A 27,732-nucleotide genomic window follows, 5' to 3' on the forward strand; every position below is an offset into this window, starting at 1 on the left:
TGTCGTGGCCGCCAATTCAGCAGCAGCGCACTCTCCCGTCCAGCATCCCGACCTCATCAGCGGCGAGCTTCACCTCTGGTTCGTTCTGTTCTCTGAACTCCGAAGAGATATGGCGTCCAGGGCGGCTCTCCTGGCGCTTCTGCTCTCGGCGTTCGCGGCGGCGTCGGCGGTGGCGCAGCTGGACGAGAAGTTCTACAGCCAGTCGTGCCCCAGCGTGGAGGATGTCGTCCGGAAGGAGATGGTGCGCGCGCTCTCCGTCGCGCCCAGCCTCGCCGGCCCCCTCCTCAGGATGCACTTCCACGACTGCTTCGTCAGGGTACGTGCATTATTGCATTTTGTGGTTTCGTCAGGGATCGACTTGAGCTGGCTCGATCGGCTTTGCTAACCCCGTTGCTGCATCCTGCATTGCTCGCCGCCGATCGGTGCAGGGGTGCGACGGCTCCGTCCTCCTTGACTCCACGGCGAACAACACCGCGGAGAAGGACGCGAAGCCGAACCTGACGCTGCGCGGCTTCAGCTTCATCGAGACGGTCAAGGCCGCCGTGGAGAAGGCGTGCCCTGACACCGTCTCCTGCGCCGACTTGCTGGCCCTCATGGCCAGGGACGCCGTGTGGCTGGTGAGCAACCGATCGATCGAGCACTGCATGCACGCACGCACGCACACCATTGTTCCACAATTCATTACAGCGCAACTGTTCTTACTGGCTGGTTGTTTTGCACGCACGCACGCACGCAGAGCAAGGGCCCGTTCTGGGCGGTCCCTCTGGGGCGGCGAGACGGCAGGGTGTCCATCGCCAACGAGACCAAGCAGCTGCCGCCGCCGACGGGCAACTTCACGAAGCTGACCCAGCTGTTCGGCGCCAAGAACCTGGACACCAAGGACCTGGTGGTGCTGTCCGCCGGCCACACCATCGGCACGTCGCACTGCTTCTCCTTCTCGGACCGGCTCTACAACTTCACGGGGCTGGACAACGCCCGCGACATCGACCCGACGCTGGACCTGGCGTACATGGCGCGGCTCCGCGGCAAGTGCACGAGCCTGGACGACAACACCACGCTGGTGGAGATGGACCCAGGGAGCTTCAAGACCTTCGACCTGAGCTACTTCGCCAACGTGGCCAAGCGCAGGGGCCTCTTCCACTCCGACGGCGCGCTGCTCACCGACCCCACCACCCGCGCCTACGTGCTCCGCCACGCCACGGGGAACTACAAGGAGGAGTTCTTCGCCGACTTCGCCGCGTCCATGCTCAAGATGGGCGCCGTCGACGTGCTCACCGGCAGCCAGGGAGAGATCAGGAAGAAGTGCAGCGTCGTCAACTAAACCTGGCGACCGGCCGGCCGGCCGGCCGGAGCACAGACGACTGTGTGTAGTTCAGGCACTTTTGGTCTGAGAGATGTATGAATGTTACCCTCAGTTTCTCTAATCTTTCTCACTTTTTTCTTTACTGCAATTGATTGATTATTTTGTTACAGCTATGTATGTATTTATGTATGTAAATCTGCCCCTCATCTTCAGGTTCCATCAGGATCTCATGATACTTCATACAATAAACCTTTTTTGATTTGTCCATTACTGGCTCTGGCTATGTCAGCCGAGATGCCATTGCCGTGCACATACTAAAATGAGAGTCTGTCTGTCCATCCATCATCAGCGATCTAGTTGTGACGCACATGCAGGGCATACAAAGCGACACGCATGCTCGACCAGAGTACATGTTGACGGCGGCCGTGGCCGGAGGAACTAACACTGGTCAATAATGTACTCGATCATCGCCCATTCATGTGTGGTTTCAGCGCATCTGATCTGCGTTATACTAGTGGCAGCGTTGCCCCACGCCCATGCTTGCTGGCGCCATTTGTTTACTTGTACGGGCAGCTCTCTTCCTGAATGTCTGTAACGGGAGGGGACAGTTTCTTGAGCAGCAACTCACATGGCATGCAGCATGAACGGATGCGCCGCAGGGCGTAGACTGTTGCCGATGGCATCGGAGCGCCGGAGCGGCCGGGGGCGTCGCAAACTATCTTGTTGTGGGGTTTTCAGATAGTTTGTGAGATCTAAAACAGATTTGATGCTGCCGCGAGGGGTCGGGGAAAAGGCTGGTTGGGCTCTTAGATTTCAGACCCGTGCGGCTCTCTCCCGGGAAAAACTTGGACCAGGCCATGGTCCATTCTGTTGATTCGAGACTGTTGGAGCATCTTCAGCAGGTCTCAAACAAACTCCTAAACTAAAATTTGAGAGCACTTAAGCCCTCATATTTGGCTGGCCCTCAAATCACTCCCTGGACCCTCATTTCAGGGACTCTTCACTAAGGATGCAAGTTGGGGCGGGTTGCTGCGCCAACCCGTTGGGCTGCCCATGCCGCTAACCGACCGGGCTGCTCAGGCTAGTCCACTTGGATAGAGTGAGCTCAATTGCCCAACCCATAAATCCTAGCGGCAACCCGCATCAGGTGGGGAAGTGAGCGTCGTCACGGTGAATGCCTGAACACGAGCAACAGCCTCTTGGCTCCTCCGGCGTTGGCGCCACCACCTTCGCTACTAGTGCTTCTACTGCTGCCTCCGCCGATGTGTGGGCTTCACTGGCGTCAAAGTTGACATCATGCAAATGCTGGAGTACGTCTGCGAGGAGCATGACGGGTGCGTCGAGGTCGTCATGTTATACCTGATGGAACTGTGCCGGGTGCTGCATGTGTGTCTGCATGTGTGAAGTAATATGTGGGTTGGTCGTTGGCGGCGCTTGTGTCTGCATGTGTGTGTACGGATGTGCTAATATGTGGGTTGGCAGAACCCACATCTTGCCGCATATATCATGCGGTCATTCTGGGCTCGCCGCATCGAGCTCGTGAAGCCTTTGTGGCTTGGCGGACATGGGGTGGGTTAGCCGTTGTTGCCCCACTTGCATCCTGACTCTTCACCCAACCCTATTCTATTGTTGGAGATATTTCCTGCCCGTGCGACTTCTCCCTGGCATCTGCTCCTCACTGACAAGGCCACCCCTACTGTTGCTTCCCTCCTCCAGCGAAGCAGCTTCCTCCAGCGAGCCGTCCCCGATGCTGATGGACCTCCACACACTTGTCACCTACACTGCTGCTTGTTGGCAGACCTCCGTGCTCGCCGCCCGCGGGCACCCGTGTAGCTGGTTGCTCGTGCAGAGGAACTCGATGAAGAGGACGGCGTAGCTACGGGAATGAACTAGGAAGGTGGAGGGACCTTGAGATCCACCATGAGAGGGGCACAGTGTGGAAGGTGAAGGTGGATCTATGAGCATCCGTCACCGGCTCCAGATCCACGACTTCCCCTAGACGCACACACACGGATGGAGAAGAGAGAGGATGATGAGTGGGTCCCATATGTCGGTTGTATTAAAAGTGACGAGGGCTTCTGCTGCAGCAACAAATATAAAAAAGACCTTAAAAATGAGGAAAGCCCCCCCAATTCAAAAGTAGGGGCCCTAATCTGAGGGCCATTGCTGAAAATGCACTAGAGTCTGTTTGGCAGACCTCTTCTCCGACCCTGGCTTTGGCTTTGCCAAATGTTGTTATGAAGAAATCTTTTTAAGTAAAAAGCAGAGAAGCTAGAGCCGTTTTGGCGAAGCCACAAATTGTGGCTTCTCCAAAATGGCTCTGGCTCCTCTAAAGGAGTCCCTCGTGAGGAGTCGTGTCAAACACCCCCTAGCACCGGATGATCCTGAAACATCAAGGCTATGCACCTAAAAAAGAGAAAAATAAATATCAAGGCGCTAGACTTTTCTAGGATTTCAATATAATTTAGGTCTCTATTTAAAGAGTCCCTCACAAAGAGATTTACTGATATCAATAACTACGCACAGGTATGAAGGAGGAATATAAATATGTCCTTACTGTAGTCTATCGATTCATCTATATATATATATAACTTAATTGTTAGTAGTCAATTTTCAAAGAAGAAGAGAGAAAGTCACACAAGAGAATAATGCTAGCAGTATGTGTGCATGGTCATGTATAGGTAATTGTATCCACTATTGAAACTATTTATGAGTGGACACTTACATGTGGCAACGGGAGAAGTGGATGATGATATGGCTCAAGGAAGTGCCAGAGAACCATTTATGAGTGGACACTTACATGTGGCAACATAAGAAGTGAATGATGATGTGGCTCAAGTAAGTGCCAGAGAATTAGACTAGTGGGGTTTATCTTTATAGGAAATATAGATATCGTACTTAGGATGAAACTAGCATAAATTTAAGTGAAACTTATAACTACCCAAAATAAGACGTATTTTCTTTAGAAACAAATAATTTGAGCAGGGGCACGCACCCCCTCCCCCTCCCCCGCTCATTGTGTACTAGGTCCGTCCCTATTTGTTTTTGCATTGTGTTTGTTAAAACAACCATGGCCCGACTCATCCTTAGGAATAACATGAGGCTTCTTCCTTTAATTTTGGGCAAAGACACATAAAACTATCTTTTCTTATTCTAGAGGATGTAGTTGCTAGTACAATAAAGAGAAAACCCTATCAATATATCCATGCGGTGATTCGATGCTCTAGAAGTAATATATATTCTCAAGACAGAAAATGACGAATGAATCAAAGAATAAAAAAAAAGACAATATATACCTGGAAAACGGGGAAAAAATTCAAAGAAAAGGCAATCTATATCTGAAGATTTCCGTCTACACGAACTAGGTGGCACACGCTCATCATAGACGATGTCGACTAGAGCCATGGTGGCATCAGCCTGCTCTACCACGAATCTGGTTTCCTCACTGCCCACTAAGGCCATGCTCATGCGTCCACGTCGGGGGCGGGATCATGATGTGCGGCTGCAGCCATGGACGGGGCCTAAAGTAGCGGTAGCAACATGGCCGCAGCAGCGGGATCAGGATCTACGACTGAGGGCATGGGCGGGGCCTGCAGTACTAGCGACAACATGGCCGGCTCCGAGGCGGCGGCCATGGCCACGACCAGCGTGGGATCGAAGGGGGCGTCGTGCGTGGAGTCGGCAAGCATGGCAAGGAGAGTGGGGTCGAAGACCGTGGCGAGAAGTGTGAGGTCGAAAGTCATAGGATCCATACGGATGGGGTCAGAGGCGGGGCCGTCGAATGTCAGCGGCTTGTGGCAGATGTTAGGGCTGACTGGTTGAGTACATATTTTTTTTGAAAACCAAGAGTTTGAGTGGGGGCACGTGCCCCACTCTTGTGTACCGGGTTCATCATGATTCTACCCGATTACTTAAAAAAGAGAAAGAAACCTCAAAACACTCACTTTTAAGTAGCAACGGGTTTACTCCTTGTGTTCTCAAATATAAGAGTTTAATCTTGTAAGTCAAACATTGCTAAGTTGTACTAAGTTTTTTAAAAAGAAAAATAATCATTATGATGAAAAATTAGCATCATTGAATACGTTATGAAATATATTTTTATAATTTATATCTTCGATGTGTTAGGTGTTAATGCTCTTCTCAATAAAGTTAGTCAAACTTATTATAGTTTTGATCCAAAACAAATTGGATGCCTTATTTTTTCACAACAGAACAAGTACTTTTTTTTAGTTTACCCAAAAAAACAATATAATGCACGCAACACGCCCACACTCATGTACCTAGGCTTATCTATACGAATGCACGCATACAGTTTAACTTTGAATGTTTTCATCAAGAGGCTAGGCAAACCTTACAGAAATTAACAAAGTAACCAAAATAAGTATTCTCGTTTGAGCCAACAACCACCTTTGATCCACAAAAGGAAAAAAAAACAAGTTTAAAATAATATAAATGGAAATACACGCACCTGAACGGGAGATTCAAACTTTGGGTGTCAAGTTTAACTAGAAGATTCTTTTAAAAAAAAAGTTTAACCAGAAGAACGTAGTCGACACGCTCCAGTTTGCGTTTGCAAGTCCTAATAAATTCCTCCATGTAGAATTCCCAAATAAATAACCAACCATATAAGATTTCTCACCGTTTGAAATACCGAGATTTAGAAGGAACATAACACATGTTCGTATATATAGTAGTTACCAAGTAGCAGTGATTCCGTCGGCATAAAAAAAAAGTGATTCCGTAAAGTGCGGGGAAAGCAGTGTGAGCCTGTGAGGTCAGTGGCACTAGGACTCGATTCCGGCGAGATTTTTATGATCTCTGGTTCTGTTGAGGGAAATGTTGGGGGTGTAGCCTCGCAGGATGGACCGAGGGCGCGTGTTGCGTGCATAAGAGCAGCCGCAATAGCCGTGGAAATAAATTTCGCAAGAGTTTTTGCCCTCCAAAACCAAAAACAAGTACCCCTAAAACAGCGAGGGAAACTGACATGTGCTGTGACGAAGAATCGAAGGTACTCAACCTCGGCGAAGCCCCTCGTCAAATCCGCTATTAAAGTTATCATTGGAAGGGAAGACTGTGTGGAAACATTGCTTGGACGGCTACATCATCCACCCACCAACAAAAAAACAACACGCATCCGGATTCCCCTTTAACAGCATTCGCTCCGAGTGGAGACGCGCGCGCGCGCGGGAGCACCACCAACCACAACACCCCCTAACGTCTCCGAGCCTCGCGAGGCGACGGGTCCAGTCGCGCTCAATCGCCGGCCGACTGGGCTCGTCACACACTACCAATCTACCATCCGAAAGCCACCGTGCAACCAGACGCGCTGACTTCCGCTGGTGTGATCCCCCGATCGCGTACTGCGCGTAGCACAGCTCGCGCGCGCGCGCGCACACACACACCAGACACAGGCAGACACCACCATCTCCCTCTCGCCCTCCCGCCTCCGATCCGACGCGTCGAGCGTTTCAGCCACCGCTGTGCCTTGGCTGCCGGCCGGTTCTTGATGTGGAGGGAGCGGCGGCCGCCGCCGCCGCTGCTTCTGATAGTGGCCGGCGCGGCCCTGCTGGTGATCGGCGCGGCGCTCGCGAGCGCGCCGCCGGAGGCCGCGCTGAAGGTCGGGTTCTACCATGAGACGTGCCCCATCGCGGAGGACGTTGTCCTCGCGGAGATGAGGCTCATCCTCATGGAGGACGCCACGGTGGCGCCGGCCCTGCTCCGGATGCACTACCACGACTGCTTCGTGCAGGTAAAGCATCAGCTGCTTCGTCCACGTACGTAGAGAAATGAACTCTTTCAGCGCGCGCTCTAGCTAGCTAGGCTCACGCACGCATGGCGTCCATGGAAGGGCTGCGACGGGTCGATCATGCTCCGGTCCAGGAAGAAGGGGAAGGCGGAGCGGGACGCGGTGCCCAACCGCAGCATGCGAGGGTACGACGCCGTCGAGCGGATCAAGGCCCGGGTCGAGACCGTCTGCCCGCTCACCGTCTCCTGCGCCGACATCATCGCCATGGCCGCCAGGGACGCCGTCTACTTGGTAAGCACTAAGCACACACATGCATGCAGCGTTAGATGCCAGTTTGTTCGATCGTGTGCTTAATTTGCTGATCTCCTGATGAATGCCTGCCTGCCCAGAGCCACGGGCCGTGGTACGACGTGGAGACCGGGCGGCGCGACGGCAACGTCACCGTGGCCGAGTACGTCGAGAACGACCTGCCGCCGCCGGACTCCAACATCGTCGACGTCAAGACCTTCTTCAGCGTCAAGTCGCTCAACTCCAAGGACATCGCCGTCCTCTTCGGTAGCTACCTAGCTAGCTTAGCTGCCCGCCCACTCCTCCTCCCTCCTTTCTTCTCCACCACACGCACACCCTCCTAGCTAGCTAGCTTTTCGCGTGCGACAGCAACGCGTTAGCAAACCACTCCAACACTACCGCTAGCTTGCTAACGACCGCGTTGCCTGCCTTCAGGGTGCCACAGCATCGGGACCTCCCACTGCGGGGCGATCCAGAAGCGGCTCTACAACTTCACCGGCAACATGGACCAGGACCCGTCGCTGGACCCGGCGTACGCCGCCGAGCTCCGGAAGCTCTGCCCGCCGCCCCGCCCCGGCGGCGACGACGACGGTGCCGGCGGCGAAGGGAAGGTCAAGGTGCCTTTGGACCCCGGCAGCAACTACACCTTCGACCTGAGCTACTACCGCCACGTGCTCGCCACGGGCGGGCTGTTCCAGTCCGACGGCAGCCTCCTGCACGACCCTGTCACCAAAGGGTACGTCGAGAAGGTGGCCAAGGCGGCGTCGCCGGACGAGTACTACGCGGACTTCGCGGCGGCGATGGTCAAGATGGGCCGCACCGACGTGCTCGTCGGCGATCTTGGGGAGATCAGACCAACTTGTGGCATTTTTGTTGACTAGCATACAGGTTCAGGATGGCATTAATTGAATCTGTCAACGTGTGTACTGTGCTGTGCAGTTAGCTCAGAAGAGCACGAGCTGTTAAAATTGCGTAATCCGGGAATCCTGTTCTGTGCACACGGCCGTCACTGATGGACTGATTTGTCAGCCATGATATATTTATTTATCTAATATATTAGTTATATTACTGTGACCTATGCTTCAGATCGTTGATGGTTTGACGAAGTAGGCACATCCGAATCAGTTTGGTCAACCACAATTTGGTGACCAAATCTTGCCAGAGCACATGCAGGGGTCTGTTTGGTGGCGCGCACAAATTGCTGATTCTTAGTTCATTTTGGGGAAAAAAAAAAAGAGATACAGTGTATGGAGAAATCAGAGAAGAGCCGGTCAAAGCTCCATCAAACAGGCCTAATAACTGTGAATATCTAGAGCCAGAGCCGGCTATAGCTTCACCAAACAAGCCTCAAGGGCAGTGCATATCACGTCTCAATTTTTTTAGTGCGTATCTATGCTTAATACAGGGAAAACAAGACTAAAGGTTATGACATAAAATTAGTATACTTTGATACAACATGAACTATATTTTCATGCTATACTTTTTTTTGCCATATATGTTAGTTTTTTTTTGTATAATACGTCAAACTTAAGAAAGATGACTTAGGACAACTTCTACAAGAGATTTATTTATGGACTAAGCGAGTAGCAGATTGTCAAGAAGGGAAAAGAAAAGGCATACCGTCAGAGAAAAAAAACATGTTTCATTATCTGGCGGATCTGTCCTTTCATTTGTTTAACTTTAATTTCAGAAATTACATCTATTTATATTTAGAACAAATGAAACAAGTTATAGGTAAATAAACTAAATACATTTTTAGAGACTAAGGCGCACTGAATACATTGCTCAGATCTGTTATTTTCTACCCCATATATATATTCCAGATGCTATTATTACTCCGCTTAATGCTCCAATGGATGCCAAAATTTTCAGCTTTGAAGGACCTTGGTTAGCATCAGGCAGTTCTAATAAACATTTTACCTGCAAGGAACGCCGATGATTAACGTGTGCGGATTATTTATAGAATATATATTTTTTATAACTAATCAAGCATTAACCTGGAGGACACTATCAACCAGTGATCCATTTCCTATACCTAAATGACATAATATATATGACATGCAGCTTAGGGTTTTTGTTTGTTTGAAAAAAAAAAGCTAACCTGAATTGGCTGTTGCCAATTTTTCTTTATTCCAGCAACATGCCCCTTTCCCACAACTGCAACCACTGAAGAATATTCCCTGGCCGACTTCAACAACATTGAAGACATATACCTGAAGGTACAATTTTAACAATTATACCTTAACAATACTGTAATACCGGAAATAACAAAGGGTCTGCTTAACACAGTAATTGTATTAAAGGAACTCACATATCTCGCTCATGTAGAAGTGTGTCCATCAAACTAGGAAATGCCTTGCTCATCTCTTGAATAACAAGTGTTAGCATGTCAACATCATCCATGTCCTTTAACTGTAGATAAGAGTTGCCGTTAAGATGTGAACACAATAGTAGCGACTTATTTGCGGCCTTGTTTAGTTCCCAAAAAATTTTGCAAAATTTTTCAGATTCCCCGTCACATCGAATCTTTAGACACATGCATGAAGTACTAAATATAGACAAAAATAAAAACTAATTGCACAGTTTGATCGGAATTGACGAGACAAATCTTTTGAGCCTAGTTAGTCCATGATTGGACAATATTTGTCAAATACCAGTGTCCATTTTGCAAAATATTTTGGAACTAAACAAGGCCCAAAAGGTATATTAACTTTCATGATTATACAAGCTATCCCAATAAAATGGTGTGGACCAAGAGAATATCATACCATCTTATTCAGTTCCTCCGGGCTTGGTAAAAATATGGACTGGAAAATAATGTAGTACAAAAATTTTGCCCTGTGCCATAGTGACATTTTCCCCCAGGTCCTCCTCAAAGTGATCTTCAAGACAAATAAAGAATAGAGGTGAGATGGTGTTAGCTCTAACAAAAAGTAACTAGTAGCTATGCTTAAAATTATTGTGCAGCAAATTTTGGAAACAAAAATTTAAAAAAGTGTGGACTGATTTGCAAGGAATAAACAAGCAATGCCAGCAATTAGCAATGGTTAACAGTTAACACCAGCACCAATAAATGGTGAACCACTAAAATGCTTCATCTTTTATTCCTAAATAAAAGCAATTCCTAAATTAGTAGTAGTATTTGGGATTTGGGTCACATACCAACAGAAGTAGCCTTATTTAGGCGATGGAATATTAATGCAAAAGAGTTACAAAATAAGCAAGAGGAGATAGCTATGAATTCACAATCCAAAAGCCTTATGCTGGTCATTCTGAAAATGCTTATATAGTTATATTTTTCAGAAAAAAGAAAGATGGCTACACGCTAGGTATTCACATGTGAAAAGCATAATATACGACCATTCTGTTTTGAAACATTATGCCAAATGCATGAAAACAACAATATCAGAAGTTGATCATGCCTATTCCAAGTTTCATACGCACATAGCCAGGCTCCATTGCTGGGTTGATTACCTGGACAGGGCGATCTCCTAGGATAACTTTGCCACCATAGCTCATCGCTTCCTCAAATGCCACCCGGAACTCAGCTCCAGGTAACACCTCAAGTTGACTAGCAACCTTAAATAACAATAAAAATGTTGATCAAGTGATAAGAACACTTAACTATTGCTAACTGCAAAGACAAACATCTAAAAATACCTTTGCAAGAAACCAGCTGTAGAGAATCCCAAAAGTGTTCATCTTCTTGTTCTTCCACATGTCAATCATTTCATTCATAGTAGGAACCTGTGGGAACAAGTTAGACGATAAACAAGATGATACATTATACTCTAGAAAATAAAAGGTAGGCATCTTCTGTTTGGCTGATGCCATTACTAAGACTTAAAGTTTTCTTAAAAATAGTACTGTATGTCATTTAAGGCTATATAGTTTTAGTTATAAGGACTGACGCCATTAGTTATAAGGAAACCATGAAAAACCTTTACCAGACACAATAAAATCAGTACTCCTTTATAGAAAAGCACACAGGTTTAGCAATCTAGACAGGGGCACAGGTCATACCATTATAGTTTATTGTTTTTCCTGACTTTATATTAGGAATTACAATCATGCAGAATGTCCCTTGCAATAAGAAGGGTTGTTATTCATCATATAAATGTGTAGATACCTGAAGGTTTTGTGGTGTCAAAATTGCAATCCTGCTCGTGCAGAGCTCCAAGAAAACAGCCTACACATGCAAGAGGGATGCAAAGGAATTATGTCTTGGCCCAACAAAGAACAAAACAAAAACAATCCAAAACAGGCAGCAAACCTGCCAAAATCCACAAGTCAGCAAAATTTATTGATGATGAATAGATAGAGGAAGAACCTGAGGTTTCAGGTAGTTGACAATGGCCTTCACTTGATCACATGATTCCTGCAACAAAATCAATAGTCAAATAACCATGCCATGATTTGTACTAATTATGTCCGTTGGATACATTCACACTCCAAGTATAGACTAAATCCGAGCAGAAAAGGCAGATTGGTTCAGTACAAACTCCCTGCCTGTGTTTCTCTATAGCAGTATGAGAAGCAATCAGGACAGGCAGTGTTCTCTGATCACAAGCAATGCCTACACGCAGAACCCAAATCGAACGCCTAAAGTTCGTTCACGGAATCATCGACGGCTTATACATCATACCGGCATCGGCAGACAAACAGAACAGCAGCTCACCTGCGACACATGAGCGGTGCCGACAACGTAGACGCGGCAGGTCCCGCCAACCCCTGCCGCCGCCGCTTCGGCCGATGTCTCGCATTCGAGGCACACCACCCCCTTAGCGAGCTCCTCAGGCAGCTCCTTCATCTCCGCGTCACCGCCCGCCCGCACCATTCCGGACCCCGCCCCGGTCCCGGTCCCGGCCCCGGCCCCGGCGCCGTCGCCCCCAGCCTCCGCGTCCTCGAATTCCGCGGCGTCCTCGTAAACATTGGTCTCGGCGTCGGCGTCGGCTTCGGTGGCGGGTGCGGGGACAGGCTCGGGGACGGCCGGATCCATCGGCAGGCCGAGAAGAGAGCCGAGGCGGGACGACGACGCGAGGCGCGGCGTCGGGGTTGGGGCTTGGGCGGCGAGGAAGGCCCCGCGCGGCGACCGAGTAAGGCGGCGGTAGCTAGCAGGGATCGGGGCTAGGGGACGGCGGGGTAGGCGGTGGCGGATTGGCGACGGCGCGTGCCCGGCGAGGAGTCGAGGTGCGCGGATCATGCGGCGCTGGGGCGTCGTCGATTTGGGGCGGGACTGCGAGCGCTCGGCGCTCGTCAGCTGGTGCGGGTGGGGACTCTGGATTGTGGGCCCGAGAGTTTTAACGGCTGGGATCTGTATCGTCGACGTCACAGAAGTGGCCTCATCCGTCCGATCCACCGTTTTGTTTCCCATCTCTAGCAGTACGACAACTGTGACGTGCCCAAGGCGAAATCCGCCATCGCTTTGATTCCTTCCTGACCTCATTTGGCCGGATTCTGACGCAGCATGCCTCCTCCTGCGCGCAGCGCGTCGCGCCGGCGCGCTCGCTCTCTATCTCTCATCCTCTCCCAACACCGATCTCCGGACCATACCCAGCTGACTAGCTGAGCAAGGGACCGCACCTGCACGAGCAAAGAGGACCCAGCTTGTTGCAGCGGAGGCGCCGCAAAGGAAATGGCGGCTTCCGCTAGGCAGAGCAGCAAGCTCCGCATCCTCCTCATGCCCTTCGTTCTTCGCCACTAGCCATATCGTCCCCTTCACTGATCTCGCCTTCCACTTCCACCTCGCCGCAGCCCGGCCTGACGACGTCGAGGCCACTGTTGTCATCACTCCGGCGAACGCTTCAGGCCTTGTTTAGTTCGTAAAAAATTTTGTTTTTGGCTACGGTAGCATTTCGTTTTTATTTGACAAACATTGTCCAATCACGGAGTAAGCTCAAAAGATTCATCTCATAAATTACAGGTAAACTGTGCAGTTAGTTTTTATTTTCGTCAATATTTAATGCTCCATGCATGTGACCAAAGATTCGATGTGACGAAGAATTTTGAAAATTTTTGCAAACACAAGGCCTCAATCGTCCAATCGCGCGGCGCGGCGTCAGTCATCAGGCCAGGCTCAATGTGGCCACCTACGCGTTCCTGTCCGTGGACGGCCTTCCAGCGGGAGTGGAGAACCACTCCACGGTCAAGTCGGGCGACGCGTGGCGCGTCGATTCCGTCGTGTTCGACGAGAAGCTAATGTGGTGTGGCCGAGGCAGGAGAGCCTCATCAAGGAGCGCTCGCCAGACCTCGTCATCATGGACATTCACTTCTGGTGGAACGTCGATGTCGCTACCAACATGGGCGTGTCGTGCATCAAGTTTCACACCATGGGAACCTTCCCATCGCTGGCCTGTTTAGCTTATCACACGCTGCCGGTGGGATCGATGCCACTGGGTTGGTGGCTCTTCCAGGATTTCCACCGCTAGAAATCCGGGTTCTGAGATATTAAGGAATCAACCAATGCACGATGAATATTGTGCCATAGACAATCGGGTACACTCGGCGCATAAGAGTTATTGTTAACATTTTTTTTATTTAGAGCACAGGCACTGCAGTATGTTCGTAGAATCGTAGGCAATGGTTACGTGAAGCGAGCCTACTTCGTCGGGCCCCTATCACTGCCGTTATGGACAAGAAGCCACCTCAGTCTTTGGTGTACTTGTGCTTTGGCAGTTTAACTCATGTTTCAGAGGCCTATGAGAAGCCATTCGCCCATTCCTATGGGTGGTCACTGGTCAGGTTGAAGACATGGGTGTCACCGGATCAGAGGGGTGGAAGGAGTGTGTTGGGGATAGTGAGAAGCCATTCGCCCATCTCCGGCTGTGCTTCACAAACCGTGATACTGTTTCACCGTGCAGTGGGCGTGTTTGTGACACATTATGAGTGGAATTTGGTCCTGGAAACGGTGGTGGCTGGAGTGCCGGTGCTAACGTGGTCTATATGGTGTTTGAGCAATACATCACCAAGAGGTTTGTGATGGAGAAGTGCTGGTGATCGGAGAGCGGTTGTGGCCAGAGGGTGCCAGGGTGTGAGAAGCACAAGGTCCGAAGAGCATGAGTTGGTTCCTGCTGAGGCAGTGGCACGATCGATAACCACAAACTCGCAATGCTTGCTTTAATTGCGAGTTTGCCGTCGTGATCAAACAACAAGCAAGCATTGTCTTTTTTGGTGTTTTTTTTCCCGCAACTGCGATGTCGTGAATCACAGGTAGATTTGTAGCTAGATGGGAGACAACATCGAATAACTAGGTGTGGGAATTTAAATGCTCTGTTTTTTTTTTCTCGAAACTTCGGCAAGTGCTTCGCCTAATTACTGATTAGTACTAAAAGGAAGATATAAATTTTAAAACCAGTACATACGTACAGAAGAAAAAAAGAAAAGAAAAAAGAGGAAAGGAGATGCAGATGCAGCATTCAAATGCTCTTGCTGCCAAGTGCCAAGGAAGTAGGTGAGAGTGAGACGTTGCCAAGACTGAATCATGTTTGTTTAAGAGCTTGTTGCTTGAGTTTTGGATCTTCAGCTGCTCAACTACCTGTTGCGTCTACGCTGGATACGCTGTTGCCTTGTTGGTGAGCGGGTGCTGTGCCGTAGTTCAATCTGGTCTGTTCACTCAGGAAGTCAGCCCCGCATTTGCACAAAGCACTGCGGTGGAACACAGTGATCTGCACTACAATTGAACACGGTCACACGGCAGAACCTCTTGCAATCAAACACTTGCGTTTTGAAGCTCTGTCCTCGGCAGCTACTGTTTAGTGTTTACTGATTACACTGACACTGATGGTGACTGCAAACTGGGAAAGAACAGAAGAAATGTTGTATCTGAAGGAACAAAGCAAGTGCAGCTGATGCAGGTTTGAGTTCAGGCAGTTTATTCCGCGACGTATTGTTGCACTGGTTTGGCCAAAAGTACTACTATTGTCCATTGGCAACAGCAGGAACAAGAGCGGCAGCTGATTTGTGAGCTGCGCGTGTTTGCGCTTGTGTGTGGAAGCACAGTTCCATTTTCAGCTATAGAACTCTTGACGTGCCATTAGTTGTTGGGCCACCGTTTGTTCTTTGGTTACAGTACCCATTGCCATTAGTTGGTGGGCCACCGTTTGTTCTTTGGTCACACTTCCATCCACCGATTTTTAAAATGGTTTTTTCATAGACTTTAATTTTGCACAACACATGCCCATAACTCTCTTGGCCGTGGATGAGCAGTTGACCTTCGGGGGGCGGGGGGTGGGCGGAGTGTGTGTGTGTGTGTGTGGGGTGGGGTGGGGGGGGGGGGGGGGGGGGTTAGTGCTTGGGCACAATATCATGGCATTTCGATGAACCCTAACGGTGAGAGAGAGACTGAGAGAGTGCCGGATGAGCCATCCGAGATGGAGTGGCTAGCTTCTTGGATCCACTCGTTGACAGTGAGATAACAGCTTCCATTTGATCCATGAATAGTTGTAGAGATAACAACTTTAACATTCTTTCAGCCTGATCACCGTGATTCGCAGACCAAACTAGTGCTTTCTTCTGAACATATTGTTTTAGCCTGAGTCAAGATCCAAAACGAAATTAATTTGAATTAATTGTCTCGGTGCTTTAAGATCAATGCAACTTTTCTTGAAAAAAGAGGAACACCCGAACAAAACTCATTGTTTTATTGTGCAATTGAAACGCAGCACGACTGCCTGAGTGAACACTGAACAGAGTAGAAATTGAAAATCCTTTTGACTTCTGAGTCCATTAAAAAAACTACATGATCCAGTCTTGAGAATGTCTCATCGACTTAGCAAGAGCATTTGGATGTGTCTTCCTTCACACCATCGCACCTACTAGTTCCTCTAGGTTGTCTCCCAAGCTAGAAATTTAACGCATATTGGAAAACAAGTATGTTATAGCTGTAGTTGCGGCAGAACAAAAAGGAAAGTAAAAAAAGAAGATAATGCTTGCTTGTTGCTTGATCATGATCGCAAATTCGCAATTCTGTTAACATGACATGAGAGATCAAAAAATGAGGACAAAAAAATGTCTCACAAGCATGCATTTTATGGATCAAATCCAGTATGTGAAGTTTTCCTGAAATACAAATGCATTCCTGAACAATAACACGACAACAGTTGTTTCACACCTCTGAAGATTGAGAGAGACAGAATTTCGTATACTGTTTCTGCTGCTGGTATGCTCCAGTATGCTGCTATGCTTAGGATATTTTTGCCAAAGGCGACAAGAGGTTTGCTCTCACATCATAAGGAAAGCTCCAGCTCCCAAAAAACAACACGGAGTAGTTACTGAAAAGGGCCGCCTAAGTGTCATGATTGGAGTTTGATCAATATGAACGGCACTATCATTTGCTTTCATATTTTTCAAAATAAATAGATAAGTATCGGTTTCAGACCTCTTAAAGAAGAGACATCAATCCACAAATATTACAAACACGAATCAAACTCAAAATCAAAAATCAAAATCAGCATTATTGGCCAATATGACACTTAAAAAGGCACCCACGAGACGAAAATAACTGGATAACTCTTATACTAACCAAACATTGAAAACCGACACCACCAGAGCTCAAATCAGACGGAAAGAACTGGCCGTGCAGCCGCTGTTCCTGCTTCCATGAGATCATCAATCATGCGGTGCAGATCACGGTGAGAAGAGCCGCCTTCCGCCATGGCTGCACAAGCCTTCGCAAAGAGCTCCTTGACTTTACTCCTCGCTGCATCCCCAGCCCCTCCGGGCTCCATAAACTGGCCAGTGCTCGTGCCACTGCCTGAGCAGGGACAAGCTCATGCTCTCCGGACCTTGTGCTTCTTACGCCGGCACCTTGTGGCCACAGTCGCTCTCCGATTGCCAGCACTTCAGTCACAAATCTCTCAGTGATAAATTGCTCAAACACCATAGGCCATGTCAGCACCGGTACACCAGCCACCACCGTTTCCAGGACCGAGTTCCACCCGCAATGCATCACAAACACACCCACGGCATGGTGCGCCAGTATCACAGTCTGTGGAGCCCAACCGGTGATGAGTGATGACCATCCCCCTGTCCCCAACACGCTCCTTCCACCCCTCCGGTGGCACCCATGTCTCTGACCTGATCACCCACAGGAATGGCTTCTCATAGGCCTCTAACCCAAGAGCTAGCTCACGGAGCTGGGCCTGTGAGACATGAGTCAAGCTGCCGAAGCACAAATACACCACGGATTGAGGTGGTTTCTTGTCCAGCCAATCGATGCACTGTGAGTCGTAAGCACCTACTGCCACCTGCTGTGATGGCAACGATAGGGGCCCAACGAAGTAGGCTCTCTTCACGTAATCATTGCCTACGAACATCTCGCAATGCATGTGCTCCAAATCAAAGAACGTGTTAACAACAAGTCCAAAGCACCGCTTGTGTGCTAAGCTTACCAGGTTGCCTCTAGCATGACCGCCGGTTATTTGTTGCCTCCTTAGCATCTCGGGTAGCTCGGTGGTTGGGACTTGAATTTGTGGCGGTGGAAACCCTAGAAGAGTCACCATGCCGCTGCCGGCGTCGGTGGCATCACCGGCAGCAGACAAGTTAAACATGGCCAGCGATGGGAAGGTCCCGATGGCGTGGAACGTGACACACGGCTGTTGGTTTGATCTCCCACCAATATGGCCCAACGGCCTTATTGGGCCTTGTCTCGCGCCCTGATCGGGGGCGCCCAACCCTATATGGTTGGTGGGCCCCCGTCGCACTGCGCTATAAATAAGAGGTGGGGGCCGGCGGCACTGTTCACGAGTTGAACAATTGCCACTCCTCCTAACCGACATCCAAACCCTAGAAACCCTAACCGATCCAGGGAGCGCAGCCAGCGACGGGAAGACTCACCGACGCCGGATCTGCGCCGTCTCGACGTCCGCATCACTGCCACCACCGACGTCGTCGAAGATCAACCCCGCCACTGACGTGATGGCCTCGGGATCGTCTTCCACCGCCCCTGCTGCTCCTACCGTCGACGGTCTAATCCTATTAATCCCGATCTATTTAATCCTTGTATTTACAGTTCTTGTATTAGATCTTGTATAAGGATATGCATCTGTTGTTTACAAATCAAAGAACATACCCGCCTAGATCTACTGCTAGCCGATCCTATGAACAGATTATGTCTATCAATGGTATCAGTCGCCTATCTAGTTAGTAGATCTAGATCTCGGGAACAGAAGAAAGAAAATAAATTGTTTCGAATCCAGAACACTAGATCGAGATCAAGAACATAGAGCCCTAACCCTAGAATTTTTTTTTTTTTTTTTCCCGCTTCTCACCGTCACCAACCAACAGACACGCGACAAAAGCGCCGACACGAGGCCATTCGACGGCGGTGCGTTCACCCAGTGGGGAGCGCGCACGCCGGCGAAGGGGCCCGCGACGGTGCTGGCTTCTCCATCCACGGCCTCCTCTGCCGGCCGTGTTGCTGCTCCTATACAGCAGTAGAGGATGGGGAGAAAGAAACAGAGGGTTGCGGCACGGTAGAGAAGGGAGAGAAGGAGGGAGCACCGGCCGGACTTGGTCCGATGGCGGCCATCCGCCGCCGCCGGTGGCCTGCTGCTGCTGAGTGCGGCGCAGTATAGAGTGAGAGAAAGAAATGGATTAGGGTTTTAGGGAAGCTGGCTGTTGCGCCCTTTTATTCCAGCGAGAATGAAGGAGAGCCGTCCGATCCAGATCAACGGCTCAGATCAGCCGCGCGGCCTTGGGCCAGATTGAGCCCAGGCGGCATCCCACTTTCCCGGCCCAGGCCCAGGTTGCGGCCTGGGACGCGGGACACCTGCGCGTGGCTCCATTCTTGGGCCGTTTTGGCCACTGGGCCGAGACCAGATGACAAAAAAAAAAAAAAACCCCCGCCGCTGGGCCGCACAGAGCCGGGCCGCGCGCGCGCCAGCCGCTGCTGGGCCGCGTGGGCCGCGAGTTTGCCCAGGCCGAAATGGCCATCCACACAAGAAATCACACAGTTTTTCCTTTTTTCCTTTTCCAGAAGCAGTTTTATGCATATTTAATTAAATTTTGCACAGATTTTATTACTTTTCTCTGTATAATTTTTGTCCAACGATAATTTTGTTCAGAGAACAGTAAAGTATTCAGATGTTTCTGGAAAATAGATAAAGAAATTATTAAAGTTTCCGCTGCGCATTTACAGATATTTGTTTCACTATTAAATTCGAACCAACGGGAGAATTTAATCTTTGAACATAGATATGTTTTCCAGATTATTATAATATTGTTATTATTCTGACCAACGTTGATTAATGGCAGTATTATGATGTGATTAAAAGATTATTATGCATTAATTCTATTTCTGCCCAACGGTGATATAGTTTTATTGCATAAACAGTTGTATGTTTTAATTTTGACCAACGTTGATACTAAGGCATACAATTGTGATTATTTATGTTCTCACCCAGAGGTTTGTGTTTCAGGAGCTTACTCGTTGATGACGTTCATCAACACCATTCCACCACTCAAAGGGGACAACTACGTTGAGTGGAGGAAAAAGATCGACATGGCCTTCACCTTTGCTGAGGTGGACTGGGTCCTTGACACAGAGCGTCCCGTCCAGCCCGTGCCACCTGTGCGGGCAACAGATGAGACAGATGATGCATGGCAGAAAAGAGAAAGAGAGTTTGCTCCCATCCAGATGTCTTATGACCTTGAAAAGAAAAAGTGGGAATCAGCAAACAAGAAATGTAAAACGCTTGTACAGAACACGATGGAGTCTCACATATCAGATTCCATTCCAGTAGTAGACAGCGTTAAAGATTACCTAGATACTATAAAGAGGCAGTTTACTGGCTCTACAAAAACGTATGCAACAGAAATGATCAAAGAACTGATCTCACAGAAATATACTGGTGGTGGCACTGGTATTAGAGAGCACATCCTTAGAATGAGTCACTTGGCATCTAAAATCAAAAAGTTCAAGGATCTCACCATCACTGATGCTTTCCTTGTTCATTTGGTTTTTGCGTCGTTGCCAAAAGAATTTGAAACCTTTGTTGTTAACTACAACATGCAACCAGAAACATGGGACTTAGAAAAGACTATTGCTATGTGTGCTCAAGAAGAAGAGAGAATCAAAGCCTCAAATGGTGGTTCAATCAACCATTTGAGGGACAACAAGAAAAAGATTTACCATTCTCCTTCAAAGAACAAGGGAAAGGGCCCTATGCAGCAACAGGGCAAGCCTTCCACCCAGCACCAGGGCCAGAACCAGTCTCAGCCTACCATGCAGCATCTTCCTCAACAGAACCAGTTTGTAGTGAACCAAAACCAATGTCTCTACTGCAAGAAAGAAGGACACTACAAGAAAAGATGCCCTGATTGGCTACAGATGAAACTCAGATCATGTGGGGTTCAGCTCGACAAGGACGACAACAAGAAGAGAAAGACACATTAGAGTGGCGAATGGAGTCAGAGCAGATGTTGAAGCTGTTGGCGATGTCTCCCTGGAGCTTGCTAGTGGCTTCACACTTTTACTTAGAGATGTCCTTTATGTTCCTTCGCTTCAGAGAAATTTGATTAGTGTTTCACGTTTGGACGATGATAATTTTGCTTGTCATTTTGGTGATGGCAAGTGCCAGATTTATTGTAATAATGACTGTGTTGGTGTTGCATTCCAACAACAAGATCTTTATTTATTATCGCTTCGTGAAACAGTGAATTCCGTATGTGATGCTACAGAAAACACGTCCTTGTCTCAGAGTGAGAATAGAAAAAGAAAGCGAACTCAAGATGTATCGTCGAAATTATGGCATTGTCGTTTAGGCCACATTTCGAGGGGGAGAATAGAGATATTAGTAAAGAATGAAATTCTTCCTCCACTTGAGTTCTCAGAATTAGATCAATGCATAGACTGCATTAAAGGAAAATTTGCAAAGAAAATTAAAAAGAATGCCAAAAGAAGCACTGGGATTTTAGATATAATCCACACGGACATCTGTGGACCGTTTCCTGTGAAAAGTATGGATGGCTATGACTCGTTCATAACATTCACAGATGATTACTCCCGATTTGGGTATATTTATCCAATTAAAGAAAGAACAGAGGCATTAGATAAGTTCAAGATATTTAAGGCTGAAGTTGAAAATCAGCACAACTTAAAGATTAAGATAGTCAGATCCGACCGTGGAGGGGAGTACTATGGTCGGCACACCCCTTATGGCCAAGTTCCTGGACCTTTTGCAAAGTTCTTACAGGAGCATGGCATAGTAGCCCAGTATTCTACACCGGGCGAGCCTCAGCAGAATGGAGTAGCTGAAAGACGCAACCGTACCCTGATGGATATGGTGCGAAGTATGATAAGTTACTCTACATTACCGCTAAGTTTGTGGATGGAGGCATTAAAAACCGCCATTCACATTCTAAACAGAGTTCCCAGTAAATCGGTGCCTAAAACACCGTATGAGTTGTGGACAGGAAGAGTACCCTCGCTAAGCCACTTGCGTGTGTGGGGGAGCCCAGCTGAGGCTAAAGTATTTAACCCAAACATTGGAAAGCTAGATCCCAAAACAGTCAGTTGCCATTTTATTGGCTACCCAGAGAAATCAAAAGGTTATCGTTTCTACTGTCCAGACAGATATACAAAGTTTGTAGAAACGAGACACGCCGTATTTCTAGAGGATGAGCTGATCAGGGGGAGCATGGTAGCTCGAAAGATTGATCTTGAAGAGAAGCGGGTGCATGCGCCCACTCCGATGATTCAAGAGCCATTTTTTGAATTACCCATTATGAATGCACCGACAGTGCCCGACACTGTGATGCCAGAAACAATTGCTCACTCTCCTGTGGCAACAACAGATGAAAATGTGGAACCTGTCCTTCAGGAGCCCATAGAAGAACCAGTTGCCACAGGCGAGGGGGAGCAACAACAGCCCCAACCAGATCAAGTGCCAACTGTGGAGGCACCGAGAAGATCTCAAAGAATCAGAAGGTCAGCCATCCCAGATGACTATGAAGTTTTTAACATAGAGGAATTTCATATGGAGGGTGATCCCACCTCATATGATGAGGCCATGAGAAGCGCCAACTCACAGAAGTGGCTAGAAGCTATGATAGAAGAGATGAAATCCATGAACTCCAATGGAGTTTGGGATTTAGAAGAAATTCCTAAAGGAGCCAAAACAGTAGGCTGTAAATGGGTCTACAAAACCAAGTATGACTCCCAAGGGAATGTAGAAAGATTTAAAGCGCGACTTGTGGCAAAAGGCTTTACGCAAAGAGAAGGGATTGATTACAATGAGACATTCTCTCCAGTCTCATGTAAGGATTCCTTCAGGATCATAATGGCTCTAGTAGCACATTATGATTTAGAATTACATCAGATGGATGTTAAGACGGCTTTCCTACATGGGGATTTGGAGGAAAATGTTTACATGGCACAACCGAAAGGTTTTGTCGTGGAAGGAAAAGAGCGAATGGGATGCCGCCTAAAGAAATCCATTTATGGATTAAAACAAGCTTCAAGACAGTGGTATTTGAAGTTTGATGAGACCATAAGAAGTTTTGGGTTTAAACAGAATGTAGAGGACAACTGTGTTTATGCAAAGTTTAAGAATGGGAAGTACATCTTCCTAATCTTGTATGTGGATGATATCCTACTCGCAAGTAGCGATGTCGGTCTACTGCAGGAAACAAAGAAATTCTTGTCCTCGAAATTTGACATGAAAGATCTTGGTGAAGCATCATATGTTTTGGGCATAGAGATTCACCGAGATAGAAAGAAGGGGGTATTGGGATTATCACAGAAAGCATATATAGAAAAAGTTCTAGAGAGATACAATATGCACAAATGTAGTGCATCACCTGCACCGATAGTCAAGGGCGACAGATATGGGGATTTTCAGTGTCCCAAGAATGAGTATGAGCTCAACCAGATGAGATCAGTTCCATATGCTTCGGCTGTTGGAAGTTTACAGTACGCTCAAGTATGTACTCGCCCTGACTTAGCTTTTGTTACCGGGTTGCTTGGCAGATTTCAGAGTAATCCAGGTGTGGAACACTGGAAATTAGTAAAGAAGGTCTTGCGTTATTTGCAAGGAACAAAGAGCCTCATGCTTACATACAAGAGATCAGATTCCCTACAGATAGTAGGATATTCAGATTCAGATTATGCGGGAGATAACAGAAAGTCCACGTCAGGCTATGTATTTACTCTCGCAAATGGAGCCATATCGTGGAAAAGTAAATTACAGACGGTCACTACATCGTCCACAATGTATGCCGAATTTGTAGCATGTTTTGAGGCGTCGGGGCAGGTGAACTGGTTAAAGAAGTTCATACCCGGTTTGAGAGTGGTTGATAACATCTCTAAACCACTACAGTTATACTGCGATAATAATCCAGCAGTAGAATATGCACACAACAATAGGTCAAGTGGTGCTGCCAAACACATTGACATAAAGTACTATGTTGTGAAAGATAAGATCCGGGATCATGTCATAAAGCTTGAGCATATAAGCACTGAAAAGATGCTTGCGGATCCGCTTACCAAAGGCTTACCACCCAGCGTGTTTAGAGAACACGTAGCCGGCATGGGTTTAAGGGAAAGCCTATGATTCCTGGACAAAGAGGCCCAAAGAATAACAGAATTTGTTTCAGATCAGAGAAGTGTATTCGTAGCTGTCAAGTCTATCGGCGATAGACCGTGATGATGACGCAGTTCTATGCACTAATTTGTGATGAAATAAATAAGGTAAAAGAGTTTGAAAAGAAAGAATACAGACAAAGAATAGAGTGAGATCAAGGGGGAGAATGTTGGTTTGATCTCCCACCAATATGGCCCAACGGCCTTATTGGGCCTTGTCTCGCGCCCTGATCGGGGGCGCCCAACCCTATATGGTTGGTGGGCCCCCGTCGCACTGCGCTATAAATAAGAGGTGGGGGCCGGCGGCACTGTTCACGAGTTGAACAATTGCCACTCCTCCTAACCGACATCCAAACCCTAGAAACCCTAACCGATCCAGGGAGCGCAGCCAGCGACGGGAAGACTCACCGACGCCGGATCTGCGCCGTCTCGACGTCCGCATCACTGCCACCACCGACGTCGTCGAAGATCAACCCCGCCACTGACGTGATGGCCTCGGGATCGTCTTCCACCGCCCCTGCTGCTCCTACCGTCGACGGTCTAATCCTATTAATCCCGATCTATTTAATCCTTGTATTTACAGTTCTTGTATTAGATCTTGTATAAGGATATGCATCTGTTGTTTACAAATCAAAGAACATACCCGCCTAGATCTACTGCTAGCCGATCCTATGAACAGATTATGTCTATCAACGGCACGCCGATGTCAGTGGCGACATCGACGTTCCACCAGAAGTGTATGTCGGAGATGACGAGGTCCGGTGAGTGCTCCCTAATGAGACTCTCTTGCCCGGGCTGCATCAGCTTCTCGTCCATGGCGACAGAATCGATGCGCCAGGCGTCGGCGGCCTTGACCGTGGAGTGGTTCTCCACTCCTGGTGGAAGGCCATCCACGGAGGGGAACGGGTAGGTGGCCACTTTGACAGTGACCTGATGATCGGCGTCGTGCCGGGCAAGAGCTGACTGGACGACCACAGTGTTTGCCGGAGTGACCGCAACGGTGGCCTCCACGTCGTGAGGCCTGGCTGCGATGAGGTGGAAGGCGAGGTCTGTGAAGGGGCCGATGTGGCTGGTAGCGAAGAAGGGCATGAGCAGGATGCGCAGCTTCTTTCTTGGCTTAACTGTAGCTGTAGCTGTGGCCATTCCTTGCAGTTTATGGGTGATTCGAGGATTTGGATTGGTGTTTGGAGAAGGAAGGGTGATCTTGCTTTATGCTGATTGCTATATATTCGTGTGGAGTAATAAACGAACAGAAGCTTCAGCGCGTCAATATCATGTTTTATATTTTTCAGTCGAATATATGTACATAGCAGTTGCAGTTGCAGTTGCGAGTTTGGTGACCAGCTCAAAGGACGATGTACGGTAAGATGTTGAAAATTGTTTCCCTGAAAGTTGAAACTTATATAATTTAATAGTACATGTACATTCTTATGGACCCGTGCAAGTTGCCGGCTACTTCCTCTCGTTTCTTTTTAGCTGTTGTTCTTGTTTCCAGAAAATTCAAACATATATTTTCATAATAATCTTTTTAGAGATACAAACATTGTTAACTTTTTTTTTACAAAATCTATTTGAACTTAAAAAAAATAACCGGCAAAAATACCACAGCGACACTTACAAATAAACTGACAGAGTACTGTCCAACTTTTGTGCAACTAGCTTGTACTCTTTTTATTTAATTTTATTTTCAGGTCCCCTAAAATTAAGGGCTTCCCTAGCGTATGTTGTCATAATAATAAGTAGTTGTTGTTTCAATATGAGTGATGATATGCATGCTATATCTTTCTTTATCGAATGATTAACTCAATAACTCCGTATCTCGAGCTATCAATTTTTTTTTTTTGATAAAATATACGAGTCAAAGCTTGATATGATAATTCATATTCTCTTGTACAATTTACTTCTACATCTCGTTTTGCATATTAATTGATACGTTGATGGTCCTTTTTATCGCCAAATGTCAAAGTTCTTCCGTTGGCTCTATATATTAAGCTTTCTTTAATTGCGTAGTTGATGTTAGCAGGTATTATCTTTGAACTCTCCGTAAACATTATTTGTCAATATAAAACCTAATAAGTCAGCCGTGTGTAATTTCCTAACTTTTATATTAACAATCATTGGAAACCTAAAAACTGATACAATCAGACGCAACCCAAGCTCAAAAGTCAAATTATACAGAAAGGGCTGGCCCTGCAGCAGCTATTCCTGCTTCCATGAGGTCATCAATCATGCGACGCAGATCACGGTGGGAAGAGCCGCCTTCCGCCATGGCTGCATGAGCCTTTGCAGAGAGCTCCTTTACTCTACTCCTCGCTACATCACCAGCCCCTCCGGGCTCCATAAACTTGGCCAGTGCCTGTGCCACTGCCTCAGCAGGGACCAACCCATGCTCTTCAAACCTTGTGCTTCTCACCCCAGCATCCTCCGCCCACAGCCGCTCGCCGATTGCCAACACTTTTGTCACGAACCTCTCTGTGATGAATTGCTCAAACACCATAGGCCATGTCAGTACCGGCACGCCAGCCACCACCGTTTCCAGGACCGAGTTCCACCCGCAATGCATCACAAACACACCCACCGCACGGTGCACCAGTATCACGGTCTGCGGAGCCCATCCAGTGACGACCAACCCCCTGTTCCCAACACGATCCTTCCATCCCTCCGGTGGCACCCATGTCTCTGACCTGATCACCCACAAGAATGGCCTCTTAGAGGCCTCTAATCCAAGAGCTACTTCATGGAGCTGAGCCTCTGAGACATGAGTCAAGCTGCCGAAGCACAAGTACACCACAGACAGGGGAGAATTCTTATCTAGCCAATCGATGCACCTTGAGTCGTATGTGCCAACTGCCACCTGTGGTGGCGACGGCAACAATAGGGGCCCGACAAAGTAGGCACGCTTCACTTGACCATTGCCTACGAACATATCACAGTGCCTGTGCTCCAAATCAAAGAATGTGTTAACAATAAGTCCAAAACACCTCTTGTGCGCCGAGTCCATCCGGTTCTCTATAGCACAGTCATCGGTTATTTGTTGTCTCCCTAGCATCTCAGGTAGCTCTGTGGTTGGGACCTGAATTTCTGGCGCTAGAAACTCGGGAAGAGTCACCAACTTGCCATCGGCGGCATCGATCGCACGAGCAGCATGCGATAAATCAAACATGGCCAACGTTGGGAAGGTCCCTATGACATGGAACATCATGCATGGCACGCCGATGTCGGTAGCGACATCAACGTTCCACCAGAAGTGTACGTCGGTGATGACGAGGTCTGGCGAGCGCTCCCTAATGAGACTCTCCTGCCCTGGCCGCATCATCTTCTCGTCCATGGCGACGGAATCGATGCGCCAGGTGTCGGCAACCTTGACTGTGGATTGGTTCTCCACACCCGGTGGAAGGCCATCCACGAACGGGAATGGGTACGTGGCCACCTTGATCGTGGCCTGACTGGTGCCACCACGCCGCTCGAGAGATGACTGTACGACCGATTGATTTGCCGGAGTGACTGCAATGGTGGCCTCGACGTCGTGAGGCCTGGCCACGACGAGGTGGAATGCGAGGTCCGTGAAGGGGCCGATGTGGCTGGTGGCGAAGAAGGGCATGAGCAGGATCCGCAACTTCTTTCTCGGCTTAGCTTTGGTTGTGGCCATTCCCTGCAGTTTGTGGTGGTTCGAGCATTTGGTGTTGGGAGAAGGAAGAATGATCTTAGTTCATGCAAATGGACAAAAAGCTTCGGCGCATCAATCTCCTTGTATATCTATATCTAGGACCATGCTATTTAGGGCACAACATGTAAAATAGTATTTGATGCGGCATT

At 48.1% G+C, this 27,732-nt stretch overlaps 4 protein-coding genes, 1 long non-coding RNA gene and 2 pseudogenes across 6 annotated transcripts; 3 read left to right on the forward strand and 4 right to left on the reverse strand.

Moving 5' to 3' along the window:
* LOC8067465 (peroxidase 1) lies at positions 1–1,570 on the forward strand. Its single transcript, XM_002439975.2, has 3 exons — positions 1–316; positions 429–617; positions 737–1,570. The coding sequence occupies exons 1-3, from the start codon at positions 110–112 to the stop codon at positions 1,319–1,321; spliced, it is 981 nt and encodes a 326-aa protein (XP_002440020.1). The 5' UTR covers positions 1–109; the 3' UTR covers positions 1,322–1,570.
* On the forward strand, positions 6,438–8,413 carry LOC8080065 (peroxidase 1). Of its 2 annotated transcripts, none has more exons than XM_021448451.1 (4): positions 6,438–7,052; positions 7,116–7,340; positions 7,439–7,604; positions 7,773–8,413. In XM_021448451.1, exons 1-4 carry the CDS (start codon positions 6,810–6,812, stop codon positions 8,216–8,218), a joined length of 1,080 nt encoding a protein of 359 aa, XP_021304126.1. In that variant the 5' UTR covers positions 6,438–6,809; the 3' UTR covers positions 8,219–8,413. The 2 variants fall into 2 exon arrangements, with proteins under 2 accessions (XP_021304126.1, XP_002440021.1); XM_002439976.2 differs by having other exon boundaries at positions 6,471–7,052; positions 7,152–7,340.
* On the reverse strand, positions 8,960–12,726 carry LOC8080066 (traB domain-containing protein). The gene is made up of 9 exons (XM_002441287.2): positions 12,016–12,726; positions 11,668–11,715; positions 11,467–11,526; positions 10,998–11,084; positions 10,812–10,916; positions 10,106–10,219; positions 9,649–9,749; positions 9,439–9,550; positions 8,960–9,257 (listed from the first exon to the last, which is right to left on the reverse strand). Exons 1-9 carry the CDS (start codon positions 12,709–12,711, stop codon positions 9,132–9,134), a joined length of 1,449 nt encoding a protein of 482 aa, XP_002441332.2. The 5' UTR covers positions 12,712–12,726; the 3' UTR covers positions 8,960–9,131.
* Positions 12,973–14,457, forward strand: LOC8067466 (annotated as a pseudogene).
* LOC8080068 lies at positions 16,744–25,134 on the reverse strand (annotated as a pseudogene).
* LOC110430067 lies at positions 19,535–21,249 on the reverse strand. The gene is made up of 3 exons (XR_002447272.1): positions 20,467–21,249; positions 20,265–20,336; positions 19,535–19,903 (listed from the first exon to the last, which is right to left on the reverse strand). It is a non-coding gene; the product is annotated as an uncharacterized LOC110430067 (long non-coding RNA).
* Positions 26,003–27,584, reverse strand: LOC8067467 (scopoletin glucosyltransferase). The gene has a single exon (XM_002441289.2). It carries the CDS (start codon positions 27,563–27,565, stop codon positions 26,087–26,089), a length of 1,479 nt encoding a protein of 492 aa, XP_002441334.1. The 5' UTR covers positions 27,566–27,584; the 3' UTR covers positions 26,003–26,086.

This window comes from Sorghum bicolor, chromosome 9, assembly GCF_000003195.3.
Source record: "Sorghum bicolor cultivar BTx623 chromosome 9, Sorghum_bicolor_NCBIv3, whole genome shotgun sequence".
In the NCBI taxonomy this organism is placed as follows: Eukaryota; Viridiplantae; Streptophyta; class Magnoliopsida; order Poales; family Poaceae; genus Sorghum; species Sorghum bicolor.

Coding starts and splice junctions, on each gene's coding strand:
- LOC8067467 (XM_002441289.2), bottom strand. CDS start 27,565: ATGGCCACAACCAAAGCTAAGCCGAGAAAGAAGTTGCGGATCCTGCTC.
- LOC8080066 (XM_002441287.2), bottom strand. CDS start 12,711: ATGGGAAACAAAACGGTGGATCGGACGGATGAGGCCACTTCTGTGACG. Junction 11,085..11,466: donor TGACACCACAAAACCTTCAG/GTATCTACACAT, acceptor TTGTTCCCACAG/GTTCCTACTATGAATGAAAT. Junction 9,750..10,105: donor CGGAGGAACTGAATAAGATG/GTATGATATTCT, acceptor TCTTATCTACAG/TTAAAGGACATGGATGATGT.
- LOC8067465 (XM_002439975.2), top strand. CDS start 110: ATGGCGTCCAGGGCGGCTCTCCTGGCGCTTCTGCTCTCGGCGTTCGCG. Junction 317..428: donor TCCACGACTGCTTCGTCAGG/GTACGTGCATTA, acceptor CGATCGGTGCAG/GGGTGCGACGGCTCCGTCCT. Junction 618..736: donor CCAGGGACGCCGTGTGGCTG/GTGAGCAACCGA, acceptor GCACGCACGCAG/AGCAAGGGCCCGTTCTGGGC.
- LOC8080065 (XM_021448451.1), top strand. CDS start 6,810: ATGTGGAGGGAGCGGCGGCCGCCGCCGCCGCTGCTTCTGATAGTGGCC. Junction 7,053..7,115: donor ACCACGACTGCTTCGTGCAG/GTAAAGCATCAG, acceptor CGCGCGCTCTAG/CTAGCTAGGCTCACGCACGC. Junction 7,341..7,438: donor CCAGGGACGCCGTCTACTTG/GTAAGCACTAAG, acceptor CTGCCTGCCCAG/AGCCACGGGCCGTGGTACGA.